The sequence below is a fragment of the Mustela erminea genome, chromosome 1 (assembly GCF_009829155.1).
Source record: "Mustela erminea isolate mMusErm1 chromosome 1, mMusErm1.Pri, whole genome shotgun sequence".
NCBI classification, from domain to species: Eukaryota; Metazoa; Chordata; class Mammalia; order Carnivora; family Mustelidae; genus Mustela; species Mustela erminea.
Genome location: NC_045614.1, coordinates 4,069,852 through 4,088,120, shown reverse-complemented (window position 1 = coordinate 4,088,120; position 18,269 = coordinate 4,069,852). Strand labels below are relative to the sequence as shown.

The following is an 18,269-nucleotide window of genomic DNA, read 5'->3' as shown; positions in this document are numbered from 1 at the left end:
AACATCTCTAACACACACAGAGCGGTCACAACGACCCACATCCTTGCCAAGGACAGGCATGGATGCACACACACACACACACACACACACACACAGCACATTCACACAGGAGCCCACGGACCTTCCAAGCAGCCCCTTGGTTGCTCGTGTCCGCTCACGCACACTCGGTGGCTTGCCCTGCACTCCCATGTCTCCTGGCGCCAGTTTGCGCCGTTAATACACACACCGTGCGGCCCGCTCCACACCCACTGCTGGGACACATGGCCACGCGGAGACAGCTCCCGCCCCTGCCGTGTGCACACACACAGCCCCCACGCAAACGTTCCACACAGTCACTCGTGGCGCACACGCCCCCAAGGGTGCAGTACACACCCCACAGCCACCCAAGCACAGGGGCCTCGGAGACACGATCACACGTGCACACAAGCATGCACACACGTGTGAGGCCAGTCTGGGGGGTACAGCCCTCTGCACACAGGCGGCCCGGCCAGGAGCCCATCCCCATGCACCCAGCCACCATTAAGCTGTCACCAGCTGCCCTTGGCCACCTCCCACTCACCCCACACTGCCGGTATCCCCCTCCCCACCATGGCTGGGGCTGTGGGGGTGGGGGCGTGCAGACACGTGGGGTGCAGGACACACACATGTGCCCACCATGTGGATGCTCGTAAAATGGTTGCCCGGGCAACAACGACTCGAAAACCCTCAGGGCTTCCTCTGGGGTGGGGAGGGCACCAGGGTGAGGCTGCGGCCAGGCGACACGGGAGGCTGGAGATGGGACGGCAGCACCCTCCACCGCGGCCAGAGACCCCATCACGCTCAGGCCCCCGGGGAACCCTGTTGCGCTCGGGGCCAGCCCCACGTGGTCACAGGAGACACATGTCCATGGCGTCCGGACACCACCACATGCTGCTGCGTCACCTCTGGACGCTGTCACCAACCCACAGACTTTGTCACCCCCTGGACAGGCGGTGACAGACACCCTGTCGCACCGGTTGACTCACACAGCAGCTGGGAACTGGGGCGCACGCAGCCACGCCCACCCTCTGGCCCCCGCCCCCCTCAAAGGAGCTGTCTGGGCCCGGCTGTCTGGGAGGCCACGGGGATTCAGGGGCTGGTTCTATTTGCAGGAAACACGGGTATTTACAATGCTTTATTTTTAAACCCTCCTTCTCCCAGACTGTGGCTGCTGTGGGGCGGGGGTGGGTGGAACAGAGCCTTGAGCCTCCCCTGCTTCTAGAGCAGCCCGAGGGTTGTGCGGGGCTGTGTCTCCCCAGCGTGCAAATAGGCACAGAGAAACTGAGGCCCAGTGTGGAGTAGGGGGCGTCTGTGGGCCACATGGCCACTGTGGCCGATTTGAGCCTGCTGGCCCTGGGGTCAAGGCCAAGGTAGGGGTGGGACAGCGCAGGTGCACCCAGAGCCCAGGCCCTGTCACCTGTCAGCCCTCCATGGTGTTTGCCTGGAAATTAGTTCCGCTCCCTCGCTGCCTCCTCGGATGTCCCCCCTGCTCCCCCGCCAGGTAGCTCCAGGCAACGCCCCCGCCCCTGCAGTGCTCTGTGCTCACTTGGCAGCTGTGAAACCTGGGGATCAGAGAGGTCAAGAGGATGGCCCAAGGTCACGGAGTAGGGGAAGAGGCTCAAACCGGGGCTGGATGATTCCAGAATATTCAGCCATGGCCATGGCTCCTCCTTCAGCCCTGACCCCCGAGGCTGGCCCCCCTGCCCTTGCTGCACAGTCACGGCTCCCAAGGGGAGTGCTCTGTTCACTAGTGGAGGCCCAGGCAGAGCTTCTGGGAGGCCAGCGGCCGCCGGCCAAGACATGGACTTGGCCGGTGGAGAAGTTTCCATCTTAGCACCAGGAGCTGGTCCAGGCCCTGTAGGCCCCGGGCTGTACCTCAGGACCCCCAGGAACCAGCACCGCAGCAGGGGAGGTGGCCCGGAGCCCTCTGTGTCTTCTGCCTCTCCTGCACCCGCCCCCAGCATCTCCATATTCAACATTGCTCCACTCCACAGTGAGCCGGTCGTGGAGATGGCTGGGCCTCTTGGCTCCTTGGGGAAATTGCTCCCACAGCCGTTCTGTGCCCAGTGCAGACCCTCAGGGACTAGCAGTGTTGTTCTCCTGCGGAGAAGGGAAAGGGCTTGCCAGGGGTCACTGGGACAGCTCAGGAACGCCAACTGCCAGCCAAGAGTCTCCCCTAAAGTGGGCTTCAGTTCTCAATTTAACATCCTGGCCCCAAGCTGGAGGATGCTGAGCAGAGAGAAGCCTCAGCCCCGATGGGAGACCCAGCCCAGGTCAGAGAGAGGGCCCCGGGGGCCAAGAGGAGCTGGTGGCCTCGGCCAGCATAGGGCCCTTGAGGCCTGTGGGCGGCGGGAAGGAGCTGGCCAGTTCCAGGCGAGGGAGGATGGGAAAAGCAGGGCTGGCGGCCGTCCCCATAGGGCCATTTGCAGCCACAGGCCACAGGTCGGGGGCCCTCTCCCTGGGGGCCCTGGGTCAGCAAGGTGGGAAAGCCATCAGGCCAGCCCAAGGGAGTCAGGGCAGCAGGGCAAGCGGCCGGGCAGGGCCTGGGCGGGGGGCGGGGGGCGGGGGGTTGTGGGCACATGTGGGGCAGGGCAGGGGATCACACAAGCACAGCCAGCCACACCCCCCCACACACAAAAGCCACAGATGTGTGCACACTGCCACACACACACACACACACACACACACACCAAACACAGACACACATAAACACGTGCACTCAGAAACACAATTATATTCACAGCCCCCCCCCAAATCAGACACACTCCCCAGTCACATAGCACAATAGATGCGTATACACCATCACACGTGCAAAAACCATAGACACTTACAACACACACACACACACACACACGCAGCAGCCCCAGCTGCCAAGGCTCACGGGTGCCCTGCGGTACGCCCCCCCTCCACAGCACCCTGGCTCTTACCACCCTCCGCCCAACCCTGCTGTCTCACGTCCTTGGCCTGGGCTGCCCTAATCCCTGTCTCGTGTCCTGAAGCCAGGAGATAAGGGGCAGCTGCAGCCCCAGATAAAGGAGGCGCAGCCACAAATCCGGGGTGGCCCCGGCAGAAACAGGCACTGAGCCCGGGCCGCACCTGTCCTGCTGCTGCCTTCCCATCCGGCCTGGCTGCCTGGCTGAGAGGGCCAGTGAGGGCAGGGGCGACAGAGACACAGGGAGGGAGCAGGGAGACAGAGAAGAGAGACTCAGAGGGAGAGAGGAAGGCAGAGACCAAAAGAAGCAGAGGCAGAAGGAGAGAGAGAGAGTGAGTGAGTACAGGCAGCGCCTTCCCCAGGCCCTGCCTCCCCCCATCTGAGTGCCTCAGTGTCCCCACTGGCACAGGGTTCCCTGGGCCACCTGCCTCCTTTCTGTTTCTCCAAATCAGTCAAGATAGGGCATTCAGAGGACGACTCAGGCCTGGTTCAGGGTGGGTGACTATACCTTAGTCATTAAACATGTACAGAACAAGGGGCGGGCCCATTGAGGGGCTCAGTGCCCACTGGTGGCGTCAAGAGAACAAGATGAGGCTCATTCTCCACCCCATCTTCCTGAATGTCCCCACGTTCTCCAGGGTGACACCTGGGACGTTCTCATCCCCCTGCCACAGCCTCAGTGAAGGCAGGGCTCCCTAGAGCAGGTCCTGGCCCCTCTGGGCCTCAGTTTCCCAGCCGTGGTAAGATGCACTCAGCATTCCTTGGGCACCTCCTGTGGGCTGGGCCTGGTCCTGGGTGCTGGGGACACAGAGTGACTGAGGTGGACCAATTCCCCCCCTCTCTGAACTCAGTACAGTGGGGAAGATGGCATGTGGCCAGGTAGCACCAGCATGGTGAGGGCCACGATTCCCAGGGGATGTCTGGATGGCTGCCAAGGCTAAAGGGGGCCGTATCCCCAGTACAGGGCAGTTAGAGAGGTTTCTGAAGGAGGAAGGTGGGGGAGGAAGAGGAGGAGGAGGAGGAGGAAAAGGAGAGAACTAGAGGGTGAGTGGAGATTGGGAGCAGGGAACAGACTTCTTGCAAGAGGGAACAGCACCTGCAAAGGCGGAGAGGTACAACTGCCTCATGGAATGTCTGGAATGAACTTGGTATTTGAGTTTAGGGTGTGGGGGGTGATGAGGAATGAAACGGAAGGCAGCAGGGGCTAGGAACTGTAGGAACTTGGGGGCCGTGGTACAGGGCTGGGGCAGTAGGGAGACACGGAAGCATTGGGAGCAGGGGAAACACCATGGTCAGATTTGTGCCTGGGAGTCTGGGCTTTGGGGGTAGGATGGAAGATTGAGGCCCAGAAGTTGCTAGGGGGTGTGATGGGAGAAGGGATGGACTAGAGAGAGACTCTGAAGGGCAGGTGGTCAGGACACAGGAACCCACAGGCTGTGGGGAGAGGGGCAAGGTGGGGAGGCTGATGCCCTGGTCTCTGGCTCAGGGCGGGTCGGCAGTCCCTGGGCCAGGGACCTCTGAGATCCTTAGATTCAGGTGGGTTGGGGATGAATGCCTGCTCCCTCTGCACAAAGTCAGAGTAGAATAAGTGAGTTAATGGAAAGGGCTTAGACAAAATTGGTGCTCAACAATTGTTTAGCTACTGGTAAACAATTAATACTACACCATTATAATAAGCAATTCATATTGCATCATTGGTATTAATGTTGTCAGTGGCCAATCCACAGTCATACCCCTTTCCCCCGCTTACAGGAGGCCCTCCTTGATTGCCTCACACAGAAAATACAGGCCATCGCAAGGCAGACCCAGGGAGCCCTTAGAGGCCCAGAGAGGGGAGGCTATGTTCAGACAGCCCTCTGCGGGCCTCAGTTTCCCTTTCTATCCAGCTGCCTCCCCGGAGGGGCCTGGGTGCCGTGGGACGGTGGGGGAGACTCCAGGTGGAACCTCAGAGGGCAATGGGACCGGCAGTCTAGGAGGAAGGAGGGAGCTCGGGCCTCTGGAGGTGGGCACGCACAGCCGGGCACGACGTCTCCCAAGACTGGACGCCGCAGGTCCTCCGTTTATCCCCGGACTGTCCTACAGAGGGCAGCCGAGGCCAGCGCTGGGAGCCAGTCCGCTCCCCCGCGAGCTCTCAGGGGCAGGGTGCCGCCTGTTGTCGTCGCGGGGGCTTGCCCGACGTCTAGGACCGCCTCCGGCACGCAGGCTTTCAACTGTCGATAATGCCCCGCAAAAAGTGAAGTTTAAGCTTTTTTTTTTTTTAAAGCCGCCGTTTTAAGGTTCTTCGAATACTCTTGTGGGTGGAACGCAGCGGGTCAGAAGAGGTACGGACCGTTTCGCTGTACCAACCTTAGCGGCACCGAGGCTCCACCCCCACCCAGGCTCCGCCCCCTTACGTAGGCTCGCGAACAATGGCGACACTTGGAGCGCCCCGGGCATGCGCGTTTCCCCAGCCCGACGGGAAGACGCTCTCGCGACCCGGAAGGCCTTCCCGCCGCTCTCCAAAGCCGGCGCGAGGGGGGCTGATGGCGGAGGGAGCGGCGGAGGCCCCAGCAGACAGTGGTGGCGGCGGCAGCGGTTCGGGAGCCGGCGCACCGGAACCGGGGGTGGCGCCCATTAAATCTCAGTGAGTCGCCGGGGCCGGGGGAGGCTCTCACGAGGCCTTCCCGGCATCTACAGGCGGTGCACGCCGGGTGGCGGGGCAGCGGCCCAGGTGGGAAGCTCGCAGGCTCTTCAGCCTGGGCTGGTTCTGCACCCGCAGGGTCGGAGCTGACAGCGCACGTTGGGGGCTGTCACGTGTGCGAAGGACACCACGGTGCTTGTAGGGGCGCGCAGGGTTGGAGGCTGGGGCCCGCAGTGCATGCTGGGGACTGTAGTCCGGGCGTGTGGCGGGAGTAGCGCTCGTGCACCTGCCGCTAGTCTCAGCTATGGGCAGGGACTTGGGTCTGAAGCGAGGGCCGTGGGGCATGCTGGGGAATGTGGCGACCGTGGCCCTGTTGCAAGGCATGCGGGGACATGTAGTTTTCTCTAGCCGAATGTGGTCGGGGATATTCTTGCTGTTTGTAGTGTGGCTGGGTACTCTGGGCAGTGAGACCCAGGGACAAAATTTAGGCTCTGCCTGTGGCCTTGAGACGCGCCCCGACTGGCAGCTGGCCGCTTCTAGGTGGTGTACTCCCCGTCAGCAGACGCACCTAAGCAGAGACAGGTGTTCTCGGTCCCTTTCCCCAGTGTCCCTTGCGTCTGAGCCGGAGAAGGGGTTCCTTCCACAAGCGCTCTTCCCGCTGCCTCTCTGCTGGCAGGTATCTCACCACCAAGGAGCAGTTCCACGAATTCCTGGAAGCCAACGGGCAGGAGAAGCCCAGCCAGGGAGTCGAGGCAGGAGACCCCAGTGGCAATGACCCGGCCGAACCTGAGGCCAAGCGCATCCGACTGGAGGATGGGGAGACGGGGGAGGCGGCCGAACCCGGGGACAAGCCGAAGGTTCAGAAGAGAGCCCGGGGCCAGAACAAGGGCCGGCCCCACATGAAACCCACCCACTACGACAAGAATAGGCTCTGCCCCTCCCTGGTCCAGGTGAGTGTAATTGTTGCTTGAAAGTTGCTTGAAAGAGTAAACTCAGGCTTGATGGGTTCCTGACTTGCCCTGGGACACCCACCAGCAGGGGAGGGCCTCTCACCCAGGCTGCCTGGCTGGCCCGGCGTGCCCCGATCTTTCCTCGTGGCCTCTTGGTTCCCACGCAGGAATCAGCAGCAAAGTGTTTCTTTGGCGACCGCTGCCGCTTCCTGCATGACGTGGGCCGCTACCTGGAGACCAAGCCTTCAGACCTGGGCCCCCGCTGTGTGCTTTTTGAGACCTTCGGCAGGTGTCCCTATGGCGTGACCTGCCGCTTCGCCGGGGCCCATCTGGGACCCGAAGGCCAGAACCTCGTGCGGGAAGAGCGGATCCAGGCCCCGCCGGTCCGCAATGGCCTGGACAAGGCCCTGCAGCAGCAGCTGCGGAAGCGCAAGGTCCGCTTCGAGCGCGCGGAGCAGGCCCTCCGCCAGCTGAGCAAGGGCCACCGGCCAGGCCCCTCCCCGGAGGCCTCAGTCCCCGACGTCTCGGGGGCCGAAGGTGCCCCTGGACAGGACAGCGGTGACACCCAGCAGGCCCTCCTGGAGCCAGCTGCTGATGCCCCAGTCAGTGGCTCGGGGCGGACCTGTGGACCCCTGACAGATGAGGATATAGTCCGGCTGCGGCCTTGTGAGAAGAGGAAGGTTCGTGTTCGGGGCTTCCTGCTGAGGGTGCTGGGAGCGTGCGGGCAGAGGGTGCTGGGAGCGTGCGGGCAGAAAGAGCCAGACGCACCCCTGAGCCCCAGAGAGTTGGGGCTGGGCGGGAGGGAGAGGAGGAGAGAGGGGAAGTCTTCCTGGAGGAAGGGGCATCGGGCCTGCGGTTTCGATGGTTGGGCAGAGACGGCAGCAGAGGTGAAGACGGAGTCGTCTTCGCACAGGGATCCGTTGGCTCGTGCAGAGGCCCAGAGGACGACTGCGGGCGGGGTGGGGAGCAGGGAGCTCCAGAGGCCTGGCGAGCCCCCCTGGGTTTTGTTTTGCTGCAGCTGGACCTCAGCGGCAAGCTGTACCTGGCCCCCCTCACCACGGTAGGTCAGCCCGGCAGGGCCCTGTGTCTGCCCATCTGGTGGGTTTTGGGGCTGCGATCGGCGTCCGGGGTTCCTGCCTGCTGCCCCTCACATGTGCCCATGGCCCCCATGGCCCCCAGTGCGGGAACCTGCCCTTCCGGCGGATCTGCAAACGCTTCGGGGCTGACGTGACGTGCGGGGAGATGGCCGTGTGCACCAACCTGCTGCAGGGCCAGACGTCTGAGTGGGCCCTGCTCAGACGCCACCCCTGTGAGGATGTCTTCGGCGTGCAGGTCGGTGCCGCCCCAAGGGGAGGGAGGCGGGAGGGACAGAAGGGCTCTCGGCCGGCTGCTCGCCCTGGGGCGGGTTCGGGGTTGGAGCTCCCTGACCGCAGGCCTGACTCAGGCACTCCCAGACCCGTCTTGCCTCAGCCGTGGGCTCAGGGGCTGACCCGATGCCGCTTTGCGGGTCGGTGAGACAGGAGGGCCTCTGGCTGGATCCCCACGGTGGGCAGGGCCAGCCTGGGCCGGGCCCTCACTCCCTGCTCCGCCCCCGGCCGCAGCTTGAGGGCGCCTTCCCTGACACCATGACCAAGTGCGCCGAGCTGCTCAACCGCACCGTGGACGTGGACTTCGTGGACATCAACGTTGGGTGCCCCATCGACCTCGTGTACAAGAAGGTAGGAGCTGCGCAGCCCTGGACCTCCATGGTGTGGGCGGGGATGGTAGCCTGGGACCCCATCCCAGGCTCTTGCCTGAGTGTCTGCGGGACCCGTGGGCGCTGCTGCGCCCTGGTTTCCCCCATTTGGCTGGAGCAGGCAGAGAAGGGTGGCAGGCCCGGCTCGCATTCCGCTGTCCCTTGCTCCAGCCCCCACTCTCTCCCAGGGCGGGGGCTGTGCCCTCATGAACCGCACGGCCAAGTTCCAGCAGATCGTCCGCGGCATGAACCAGGTACGCCCTCTGCCCCACCGCCCTCCCCTGCCCCGGCCGGCCCAGGTCCCGCTGACCGCTGCCGCCCCCCACCCCCCGCAGGTGCTGGACGTGCCGCTGACCGTGAAGATCCGCACCGGTGTCCAGGAGCGCGTGAACCTGGCCCACCGCTTGCTCCCTGAGCTGCGGGACTGGGGCGCGGCCCTGGTCACGGTGGGTCTCGGGGCACGGAGGGCGTGGGGGCCCCCACCGGAGCGCGCGGTGCGCGGCCCTTCCTAACGGTCTCTCTCTCCCCGCTCCTTCCTCCTGCTCTCTGGCTCTCCTCCGTCTCTGTCTCCGTCTGTCTCTTCATCTCTCTGTCTCTCTCTCTCAGCCCGTCCCTCTTGGTGTCTCTGGGTCTCTCTCTCTGTGTCTGATCCTCCACCCCCCGGACCGGCTCTCCCTCCCCGCGCGTGGCTTCTCCTTCAGCTCCACGGCCGCTCCCGGGAGCAGCGCTACACCAAGCTGGCCGACTGGGGGTACATCGCGCAGTGTGTGACGGCAGCCAGCCCCATGCCGCTGTTCGGTGGGTCCCCCGCCCCCGCCTGGGACCCTGCCCTGCCCCCGTGGGCATTACTGGGCTGCCAGAAGCTCCCCGAGAACTCCCGCCTGCCCCCGGCTCCCTGAGACCCCGCCTCTGTCCCTCAGGAAACGGGGACATTTTGTCGTACGAGGATGCCAACCGCGCCATGCAGACTGGCGTCGCAGGGGTGATGATCGCTCGGTAAGGGCGCTCTGTGCCTGGGGCGCCACGAAGAACTGGCCGGCGCCGGTTCTCCTCCCTGCTCGGTGTCACTGGCGTGGCTCTGCTGGGGGGCGGGGGGTGGGCAGCGGACCTCTGTGCTCTCAGGGGTTGGAACTCTTGGGCTTTGAAGGTTGGCTAAGCCTGGCGGAGCGGCAGGGCCCCGGAGCCCTCCAGCCCAGCGCTCCCTACCCCACTCCCAGGGGTGCCCTGCTGAAGCCGTGGCTGTTCACGGAGATCAAGGAGCAGCGGCACTGGGATATCTCGTCGTCCGAGCGCCTGGCCATCCTGCAGGACTTCACGCGATACGGCCTGGAGCACTGGGGCTCGGACACGCAGGGCGTGGAGAAGACGCGCCGTTTCCTCCTCGAGTGGCTGTCCTTCCTGTGCCGGTGGGTGCAGGGCCATGCGCGGGCTGGGGGGGGGGTCCCGTGGAGGGGGGCTGGCCTCACCCCTGCGCCCCGCCTGTAGGTACGTGCCCGTGGGCCTCCTGGAGCGGCTCCCACAGAGGATCAACGAGCGGCCACCCTACTACCTGGGCCGCGACTACCTGGAGACGCTCATGGCCAGCCAGAAGGCGGCCGACTGGATCCGGATCAGGTGCCGGGAAAGCGAGGCGCTGGGCTGCGGGAGGCCGGGGAGCCGCTGGGCCGCGGGCCTGACCCCGCCCTGTGCCCTCTCCACAGTGAGATGCTGCTGGGACCTGTGCCGCCCAACTTCGTCTTTCTGCCGAAGCATAAGGCCAACGCGTACAAGTAGCCGCGGGCTGGGAGGGGGCGTCTGAGGGGGGCCCCAGCGGGGCCTCCTGCTGCATGAAAACACAATAAATCTTATTCTTTTAAAACCCAGGCCTTTCTGTGACCCCAAGGCTTCCCCGTCCCACTCTGGGGTTTTGTCCCCATGCAGGGCCGACCCTCTCTCCAGCACTTAATTGTCCTTTCTCATTGACAAGAGTCTCCCAGTCGCCTCCATGGGCCCAGCCCTGTGCTGGCCACCACGGCTCCCCAGAGCGGCTTCACCCACCAAGAACGTGCTAGGCGCTCACGAGGCAGGGGCCTTGGCCTACGCAGGTGTGGATCAGGGCAGGCTACCTGGAGGAAGGAGCCCTAGAGCTGCCCAGAGCATGGAGGCAAAGGCAGAAGGCGGCAGACTGAGTTCAGGGTCTGCCCCGCTTTCTGTGAGGCCTGTCTCTGACTGCCTTGGTTTCTCCCTCTGCCCCCTGCCCCCCCACCCCCTGATACCCGGAATCCCGACCAGTGGGCGGGCCACAGCCTGGAACCCGCTGCCCACAGTAACCAGGCAAACAGAACTCGGCAGGACTGAGCCTGCTCTCCGGGTGGGCTGCCTGTGCTCCCACCTGCTGCCCCCCCGGCCTGCCCAGGCTGGCCCCCCTGCCTCCCCATGCAGCACCCCAAACCCTTCTATGCGCCTTCAGCTCCCCAAGAAGGCTTCAGCCCCCGGGGCCTGGATGGCACCGAGGGGTCAGGCAGCCAGCCTGCTCCCGCCTGCACGGAGCCGCTTCCTGCTGTGGGTACGAGTCAGAGGGTGTCGGGTGTGGTGGGTGTCGGGGTCCCCAAGGGGGTGGGGCCCAGGGCTCAGGACCCTGCCCAGCCACCTGCTTTTGTCCACAGGCTCCTCCAACCTCTATCAGCCCCCAAACCCGGAGAAAGAGGTGTTTCCAGGCCCTCCGGCAGGTACCAGCCTCCCCCCAACCCTTGATGGGGATTCGGGGGTGGGGAGGAGGGGTCGGGGCCTGTCCTGCCCATGCCCCTGGCCCTAGGTGGCCCCCAAAAGGTAAGGCCTAGGTCTCTGGTCTCTCAAGTAGGCCTTCAGGGGCAAAGCCTATGCCCACCGTTCCCCGGACAGGTCCCCAAAACAATACCCAGGTCCCTGACTCCCAGATGGGTCCCCCAAAGTGGGATCTCTGTCCCCATTCCTCAGATGGCCCCCCAGGCCAGGTGCCTATCCCCTGTCCCACAGATGGGCCCCCAGGGTTTGGGCTCTGCCCCTCCCCTCCTCTAGCCTGTACTCCTGGCCCCAGCTGGGGCTCAGAGCTCCTCTCAGGGTGCCCCTCCCTGGCCTGCAGGTTTCCAGATGGCACCCTGCGGGTGCTTCTTTGACCCCCGCATCTACCGAATCGAGTGGGCCACCACCGACTTCGGCCAGTCGTCCCTGTACAAGCTGACAGCAGTGGGCGGTGGGGGACCCCCTGGGGGTCCGGCTGGGGGTCCCGCCTCTCCAGGCACCTACCTCCTAGAGCCCCAGCACTACCTCAAGGCCCCCGTGCCAGCCCCACAGCCCCCGCCATACCCACACTACCAGCCGCTGCCTGGGGGCCCCCAGTACCTCATGCCCTACTTCCCCCCCGAGGGGCCTGGGCCAGAGGCTCTGGGCTTTGTGGGTGACGGGGGGCCCCCTGCCTACATGGAACTGCCCCCGCCCCTGCTCAAGGAAGGCCTGGGGCCAGCTGTGCCGCCACCCCCGGCCCCGCCCCCACCCCCTGTGCCCAAGGAGAACAAGCTGCCTCCCCTGCTCATCACGTTCCCCACGGAGGCCGTGTTGCCCCCTGGCGCCTATGGCCACCTCAAGGGCCGCCTCAGTCAGTTCCACGGGCCCAGCGAGCCGCTGGCCTTCCCCTCCAAGGAGCTACCGGGTGGTGGTGCTGGGCCGGCCCTACTGTACCCGCCTGGCCCCGGGGAGCCCAAGGTGGCGGAGGCGGAGGCCGCCCCCCTGGGGGCGGGCGAGGCCAGGACCCCCGAGGCAGCCAGGGCCTTCGTGCTGCCCGAGAAGGTGCTTCTGGAAGACGCCATGAAGCTCTTCGACTGCTTGCCGGGCAACGCTGAGCCCGATGGGTCCCCACGCAAGGCCCCTGGGCCAGCCCTGCCGGACAGCGGGGGCGGCGGGGACGACTCATCCAGCGACATCCGCTCGCTGCACCTGCCGGACGAACTGCTGTCCTTTGACTACAGTGTGCCTGAGATCCTGGACACCGTGTCTAATGTGGACTACTTCTTCAACTTCAAGGCCTTGGATGAGGAGCCACCACCCCGCCCGGGGCCCCCCGTCGCCAACACCGTGGCCCCCGCGGCACGACCCGAGCTGCCTGGCAAGAGGAAGGCCGGCGCCTCGTCCGCCAGAAAGGGCAGGCAGGGGGGCAAGGGCAAGCAGGCTGCGGGCCCGGCCAGCGCCGCCCCCTCGGGGCCCAGGCAGGACCTGGGAGCCGCCCCCCATTAAAATGGATTTGACCGCTCAGCTCACTGTCGGCTTGGTGGCATCGGGGCCCGGGGACAGCAGGCTGACGCTGGACGTGGAGGACGGTCCCCTCCTGCACCGTCGCAGCGGGCCCGGGGTCACACGGCAGGGCCCAGCAGGCCCACAGCGCCTCCCGGGTGAGCCGGGCAGCCCTACCGTCCCGAGGAGTCCTGAATCCCTCCTTTCCACGCCCCAGACAGTTGGGAGTCCGCCAGCAGAGACGGGGAAGGGGGGCTTCTGCAGGTGGGGAGACACTGTCCGCACTGCACGCTAAGGACCTTTCCCAGGTGTTTGGTGGGGAAAGGGTTGCCGGGGAGGGCCAGGAAGTGGCCTGGGGTTGAGGCCTACCCTCCCCCACACGCCTACCCCAAGCTGCTTCTCTCCCCCTGCAGAGGACCAAGGGGCCCTCCCGCCCCAGGCCCTGGGCTGGGTCCCTGGGGCCTTCGTGGTCGGACTCTGCTGGGGTAGAGCCCCGGGGGTGGCAGAGTCGGTAGCGAACCCGGGACTTCCTGTCTGCCGAGCTCGGCGCCGGGAGCCTGCTGGGCTCACCTCGGTCCGCTCGGCACAGCCTGCCCCGCCCGGCCCTGTTCTGTGCCCGGCTAGGGGAGCCTGGAGCCCGCTGCCCTTCACTTCCTGACCAGCTCCCCAACCCCCGCGGCCACGATCGGGGTACTTTTGAGACTAAAGCCAAACGCGCTTGATGAAGGGAAGGCCCTGGCGAAAGACGTTGGCAAATGGGCTTGGTTTCCTCGAAGGTCCATGCGAACGTCAGCGGTCGGCCTAACGTGGAGAGTGGCCGCCGTCATGCTCACCGGCCAGGCTGGGCTCCCTGCCCCGTCAAGGTCACGCTCCCACGACCGGACTGAGACGGGACTGGGCCACGAGGCGGACCGTGGACTAGACTCACTGAACCTCAGAAGAATCAGGAAACTCACGGGACCACCCGAGTTCTCCCTTGGGATGAGCTGGCCGTCCGTGCCACCGGGAGTCAGAGTGAGGTGGCGGGAGGGGAGGGAACCCCCCCGGACGGCTAGGGAGAGTGCACACGGCTGCGTACGTTGTGTATACGTGCACACGCCTGCGTAGACAAGTGCGCGTTTGTGTATACGTGCTGTGTGTGCAGGTCTGTGTATCTGTAGATGTGTAGACGCGTACACACGTTCATGTCCTGGGTAAACACGTGTGACTGTGTACACACGTTAGGGATGCACGCACACACATGTATCCACGCTACCAAACACCCGTGTGTGCGTCCCTGCACACTATGCCTGTGCACCTTGCCCAGGCACACCCATGTACACGTGTGTGCGGGCATGCCTGCGTCCATGCCATAGGCACGCATCCGTACGTGTGCGCACACATGAAATCACGCTTCCAAACATTCCTCCGGGGACACAGCAGAGCACACACGTGCGTGTTTGTATACACGGAGGGTTTATGCCCCAGAGACGGACTCCCGGCAGTGGCTGCCTCCTCCAGACACCCCCGCGCCCCCTCGAACGGGCCACGGGGCTGCGTCTTAGGCCTTTCAGGGAAGCGCCCCTCGCTCCGTGGGGTGCTCCGCTCCCTCACGTCGCCCGCGTCCCGTCGAGGGTCTGGGCTGCCCCGCTCCCAGCACAGGTGCTGCAGGGCAGGGGAGCTGCGACAGAATGATGGAAGGTGCCGGGGGGAGGACACAGCACGCTCCTAACACGCGGCACGAACACCGCCACCAGCCGCTTTATAGAACGCTTTAAGGCCACGCGGGGCTCCCCCGGTGCACTTAGCACCTGCCTCGGAAACACGCACAGGCCTTTCGGCACCTCCCGCACAGATAAATCCAGAAGCCCTTGAACTTGAGGCCCTTCTCCGTGTGCAGCAGTTTGGGGATGGCGTAGGCCAGCCACACGGACAGCAGCATGACGGCCACGAGCGGGATGATCGTGGCCGCCGCCAGGATGACGGACAGGGGGAAGGCGCCGTGCACGTAGATGCTGAAGGTGGTCTCCAAGTGACAGTAGCTGCAAGGGGCGGGTGGAGAGAGGCCATGGGGCACTGTCCCGTGGGGCCCTGCCCTTCGCCCCACTGAGTGTGCTAAAACCCACAGAAAGGAGTCCTGGGCCCCGGGTGCTGAGCTGGGACGCCTGGTTCCACTTCCATCCATTTCAGCTCTTCTCCAGTCTGAGTCTGCTGTCCTCCCTCTGCTGGCAACTGTCCTGTCCTCCCCGGGGTTTCCCGCGGCCCCCTCCTCCTCCAGGGACCTACTGTCTCCCTGACTCCATGCCCACACTCAGTCTAGAGAGGCGAACTAACCATCCTGCTCCCGAGTGGAAGCAGAGGGCGGGCGTGGTGGGGCCACAGGTGTCCATGAGGTGGGCTGCGAGCACCAGGGCGTAGCAGGCCGGGAGGGAAGGGCACCCCGGGAGACAGGACCCAGGGTAAAGGAGAACTCGCTGGACCCATGGTGCGGACAGAGGAGTGGATGGGACCAAAGGCCGTCCTGTCTCTCTCGATACGCCACCCCGTCCCCCCCGCCCGTTGGCCATCCCAGAGCTGGCCCCCCTAGATCAAGGCGCGGGGTCTCAAGGCAAGTTCTCCAGGTACTTTGGGGAGTGGAGTTCATATCCGTCTAGAGAGGACAGATGTCCCGCACGCACCCCCACAGTGGGAGATGTTGGCAACCCAGGCCAGCACACCTAGAAACCTCTTCGCACACGTGGGTAGTAAATATTCAACAACCAGCTCTAAGGGGAAAGGCTGAATTTGTAGGGTGTGCCGAATCCCATGGTGTAAATTCTCCCACCGTGGCGGATTCCAGGCAACCAAGGGAAAGGCAATTGGCTTGCGAGATCCCTGGAGATGTAAGGGTCTGCACGTGCACTCCACCCATGAGGTGGGGCTTGAGAGGGGCGTGGCCGCCCGCCACGGCTGCCCCCGCCCCCGGGAACCCAGAGTGGGCTCTGAGTAAGAACTTACTTAGGGAGTGAACAAATGTCATCTAGAACTTCGGATGCCACTCTTCCCAGGGACAGTCTGGGCGCTGGGAACATTGATGTTTATCCAGGACCCGCCCAGGGGAGGGAGAAAAGTGGGTCCCTCGCCTGTGTGCGAGCCTCCCCAGGAGAGCCAGTCATCCCCCCCAAAGGTCCCTGGCATGGAGTGATTCGCCCCTGTTCACCTGTAGTACGGATCCACGATAGAAATGTAGAAGACATAGATCCCATTCCTCTGGTCAAAGATAACCTTGTTTGCCGTCGGGCCTCCCAGGATCTGATACGGGACGTTTGGCCATCTCAAGGGGGCTTCATTGTCGGGGTCATGGCAGCTCACATAGTTCTGGGGAGAAGGACAGAGGCATGCCCACTAGCTCCGGGGGCTGGGGAGGGCCGGGCCCGTGCCCACAGATGTACCCCCACTGCAGGCTGCACCCCACCTGCAGCACTGCTCACCCAGCACCCATGGGAGCGAGTCCAGGGCCAAATGCCTGATGGGCGGGTGGTGCATGACCTTGGAGGGACACTGTGGGTGGCTGTCCTCCTGTATCCAGGCCTTGAACCCCCGAGTCTGGTGTGAATCAGATGCCTCTATTTCACGTACTCTTGGTGTTACGGCCTGACATGTTCTCCACATACACACACACACAACGAGCCCACCGCCAATGAAATGCTGGAATCCTAACTCTTAGGGCCTCAGAATGTGACCTTATTCAGAGATGGGTTCTTTTTCAGGTGATCCAGTTAAAATGAGGTTGTTGGGGTGCCTGGGTGGCTCAGTGGGTTAAAGCCTCTGCCTTCAGCTCCGGTCATGATCTCAGGGTCCTGGGATCGAGCCCCGCATCAGGTTCTCTGCGCAGCAGGGAGCCTGCTTCCTCCTCCCTCTCTGCCTGCCTCTCTGTCTACTTGTGATTTCTGTCTGTCAAATAAATAAATAAAAATCTAAAAAAAAGAAAAGAAAAAAGTGGCCCTTGATCCAACAAGTTTCGTGTCCTTATAAAAAGGGGAAATTTGGACCCAGACATGCCTGCGGAGAACATCATTTGTAGACAGAGGCAGAAATCAGGGTGTGTGTCTACAAGCCCGAGAACGCCGGAGATGACCGGGAAAACACCAGAGGCTGGGAGCCTGGAACAGATTCGCATTCACCCTTAGAAGGTACCGACCCTGGCAACACCTTGATCTCAGACTTCGGCGTCCAGAACTGGGAAAGGATCCATCTCTGGCATCAAAACTACCTGGTGGTGGTGTTTTTGTCACAGAAGCCCTAACTCCCTGGTGCACCTGGGAAGTCTGAAGGTAGAGAGGGCACAGAGCCACCTTCCTGGGGCTTCTCACTGGCGCTACTGCCGAGCATAGCCTCGGCGTCAAGAAGTGGTCAGGGGGTACCAGCAGCTTCTCGGCCCAGTCTCCAGGGCCCAGGATATTGTACGAAGGGGAACCTTTGAACCCAGCTGCTTGCCCTTAACCAGTACATCGTGCTGCCTCCCTGAGCAGAGTAACTTTGCCCTTCTGCGCTATTTTGGTGGACCCAGATGGGAGGAGGGGCTGGGCTTATAAAAAGCAAAGACAGAAAATGAAAAAGCAAAAAAGTCAAAGTGATGGGGAGCCCAGCGAAGGGTTGGGGCGCCTGGGTGGCTCAGTGGGTTAAGCCTCCGCCTTCGGCTCAAGTCATGATCTCAGGGTCCTGGGATCGAGCCCCGCATCGGGCTCTCTGTTTGGCAGGGAGCCTGCTTCCCCTTCTCTCTCTGCCTGCCTCTCTGCCTACTTGTGATCTCTCTCTCTCTCTCTGTCAAATAAATAAAATCTTAAAAAACAAAACAAAACAAAACAAAACTGAAGGCTCCTCTCATATGGCATCAGCAAAAACCCAGAAGACATCACGGATACACCATGGGACAGTTGCACTGCATTGCAACAGAGGGTTAATCTCTCAGCTCTAGAAAGAGCTCTTGACAAATGAGCAAATAAAAGAAGTGAAAGTGGCTCTCAATCAGGAAAAGGCATGAAGCCCGAAGCCTGGCCTGCAGCAGAAGTCAGGCACATGGAAATGGACAAGTCCATCCTGGGGTGGTACACCTAGCTGGTGTGCTGTGGAGAGAGATGCGTGGTGGGAGGCATGTGGCGCCGGCCCAGACTGCGCATGCGTGTACCTTATAACCCAGCCAGCCCTTCCCTGCCTGTAGACAGCTCCCCAGGACAAGGGACCCATGCGGGTGGATGGAAGAGAGAGACTGGATATAGCCCAAGATCATGGGTGTGGCAGCGGCTTAACAGCTTGGAAGCACCAGACTTTGGGGGTCTGGAAGCTTCCACTCTTGGAACCCCAAGCCATGCTGTAAGGGAGCCCAGGCTACCCTGCTGGGGAGAGAAAAAGCACACAGACCGACAGCCTAGCTCCTGCCTAACAGAAGCCCCACACAGGAGAGAACCTTCTCAGACCTGACAGCTGAAGCCCCCTGCGGGGGCCACCCCACCCATGCCGCAGGAAAGCACCCTGCTGAGTCGGGGGTGGGTTGTAATGGCCAGTTCTCCATCTTACTGCTCTTCTAGCCTTTCTGCGGGTTCGGAAGTTCTGATTAAAAACCAGAACACAAATGCAGAAGCAATGTCCATGGTGTGGATGGCCACTGGGGTGTATGTTCCCCAAACCCAGGCCCTGCCCGCCTCCCCCCAAAGGTTGAGGGATGGGGTGAGGGCGGACCCCTGATTTCACCTGTGCCCCAGCACCTAGCAACCCTTGGATCTCAGCCTCGTGGCTGTTAACAGCAACAGG

The 18,269-nt window shown here is 63.3% G+C and overlaps 3 protein-coding genes across 8 annotated transcripts in view; 2 read left to right on the top strand and 1 right to left on the bottom strand.

Moving 5' to 3' along the window:
• The first annotated feature begins 5,368 nt into the window (after positions 1-5,368).
• On the top strand, positions 5,369-10,113 carry DUS3L (dihydrouridine synthase 3 like). The gene is made up of 13 exons (XM_032307616.1): positions 5,369-5,573; positions 6,247-6,520; positions 6,688-7,200; positions 7,539-7,580; positions 7,700-7,852; positions 8,122-8,238; positions 8,444-8,509; positions 8,591-8,701; positions 8,957-9,053; positions 9,176-9,251; positions 9,473-9,661; positions 9,741-9,869; positions 9,956-10,113. The coding sequence occupies exons 1-13, from the start codon at positions 5,473-5,475 to the stop codon at positions 10,026-10,028; spliced, it is 1,941 nt and encodes a 646-aa protein (XP_032163507.1). The 5' UTR covers positions 5,369-5,472; the 3' UTR covers positions 10,029-10,113.
• A 92-nt stretch (positions 10,114-10,205) lies between these two features.
• PRR22 (proline rich 22) lies at positions 10,206-12,521 on the top strand. Its single transcript, XM_032307630.1, has 3 exons — positions 10,206-10,800; positions 10,901-10,963; positions 11,356-12,521. Exons 1-3 carry the CDS (start codon positions 10,671-10,673, stop codon positions 12,501-12,503), a joined length of 1,341 nt encoding a protein of 446 aa, XP_032163521.1. The 5' UTR covers positions 10,206-10,670; the 3' UTR covers positions 12,504-12,521.
• A 1,392-nt stretch (positions 12,522-13,913) lies between these two features.
• The window catches only part of CATSPERD (cation channel sperm associated auxiliary subunit delta), a 48,446-nt gene continuing 44,090 nt past the window's right edge, over positions 13,914-18,269 (bottom strand). For 5 of the 6 annotated variants that reach the window (XM_032307572.1, XM_032307594.1, XM_032307555.1 and 2 more), the window contains 2 exons: positions 15,679-15,836; positions 13,914-14,521 (listed from right to left, as the gene is read on the bottom strand). In XM_032307572.1, the coding sequence (XP_032163463.1) occupies positions 14,284-14,521; positions 15,679-15,836 (396 nt within the window). In that variant the 3' untranslated portion in view covers positions 13,914-14,283. The remainder of the gene's footprint in view (positions 14,522-15,678; positions 15,837-18,269) is intronic. The other variant, XM_032307565.1, reaches the window with a different exon arrangement.

Coding starts and splice junctions, on each gene's coding strand:
- DUS3L (XM_032307616.1), top strand. CDS start 5,473: ATGGCGGAGGGAGCGGCGGAGGCCCCAGCAGACAGTGGTGGCGGCGGC. Junction 8,239..8,443: donor TCGACCTCGTGTACAAGAAG/GTAGGAGCTGCG, acceptor ACTCTCTCCCAG/GGCGGGGGCTGTGCCCTCAT. Junction 9,054..9,175: donor CAGCCCCATGCCGCTGTTCG/GTGGGTCCCCCG, acceptor TCTGTCCCTCAG/GAAACGGGGACATTTTGTCG.
- PRR22 (XM_032307630.1), top strand. CDS start 10,671: ATGCAGCACCCCAAACCCTTCTATGCGCCTTCAGCTCCCCAAGAAGGC. Junction 10,801..10,900: donor GGAGCCGCTTCCTGCTGTGG/GTACGAGTCAGA, acceptor TTTTGTCCACAG/GCTCCTCCAACCTCTATCAG. Junction 10,964..11,355: donor GTTTCCAGGCCCTCCGGCAG/GTACCAGCCTCC, acceptor CCTGGCCTGCAG/GTTTCCAGATGGCACCCTGC.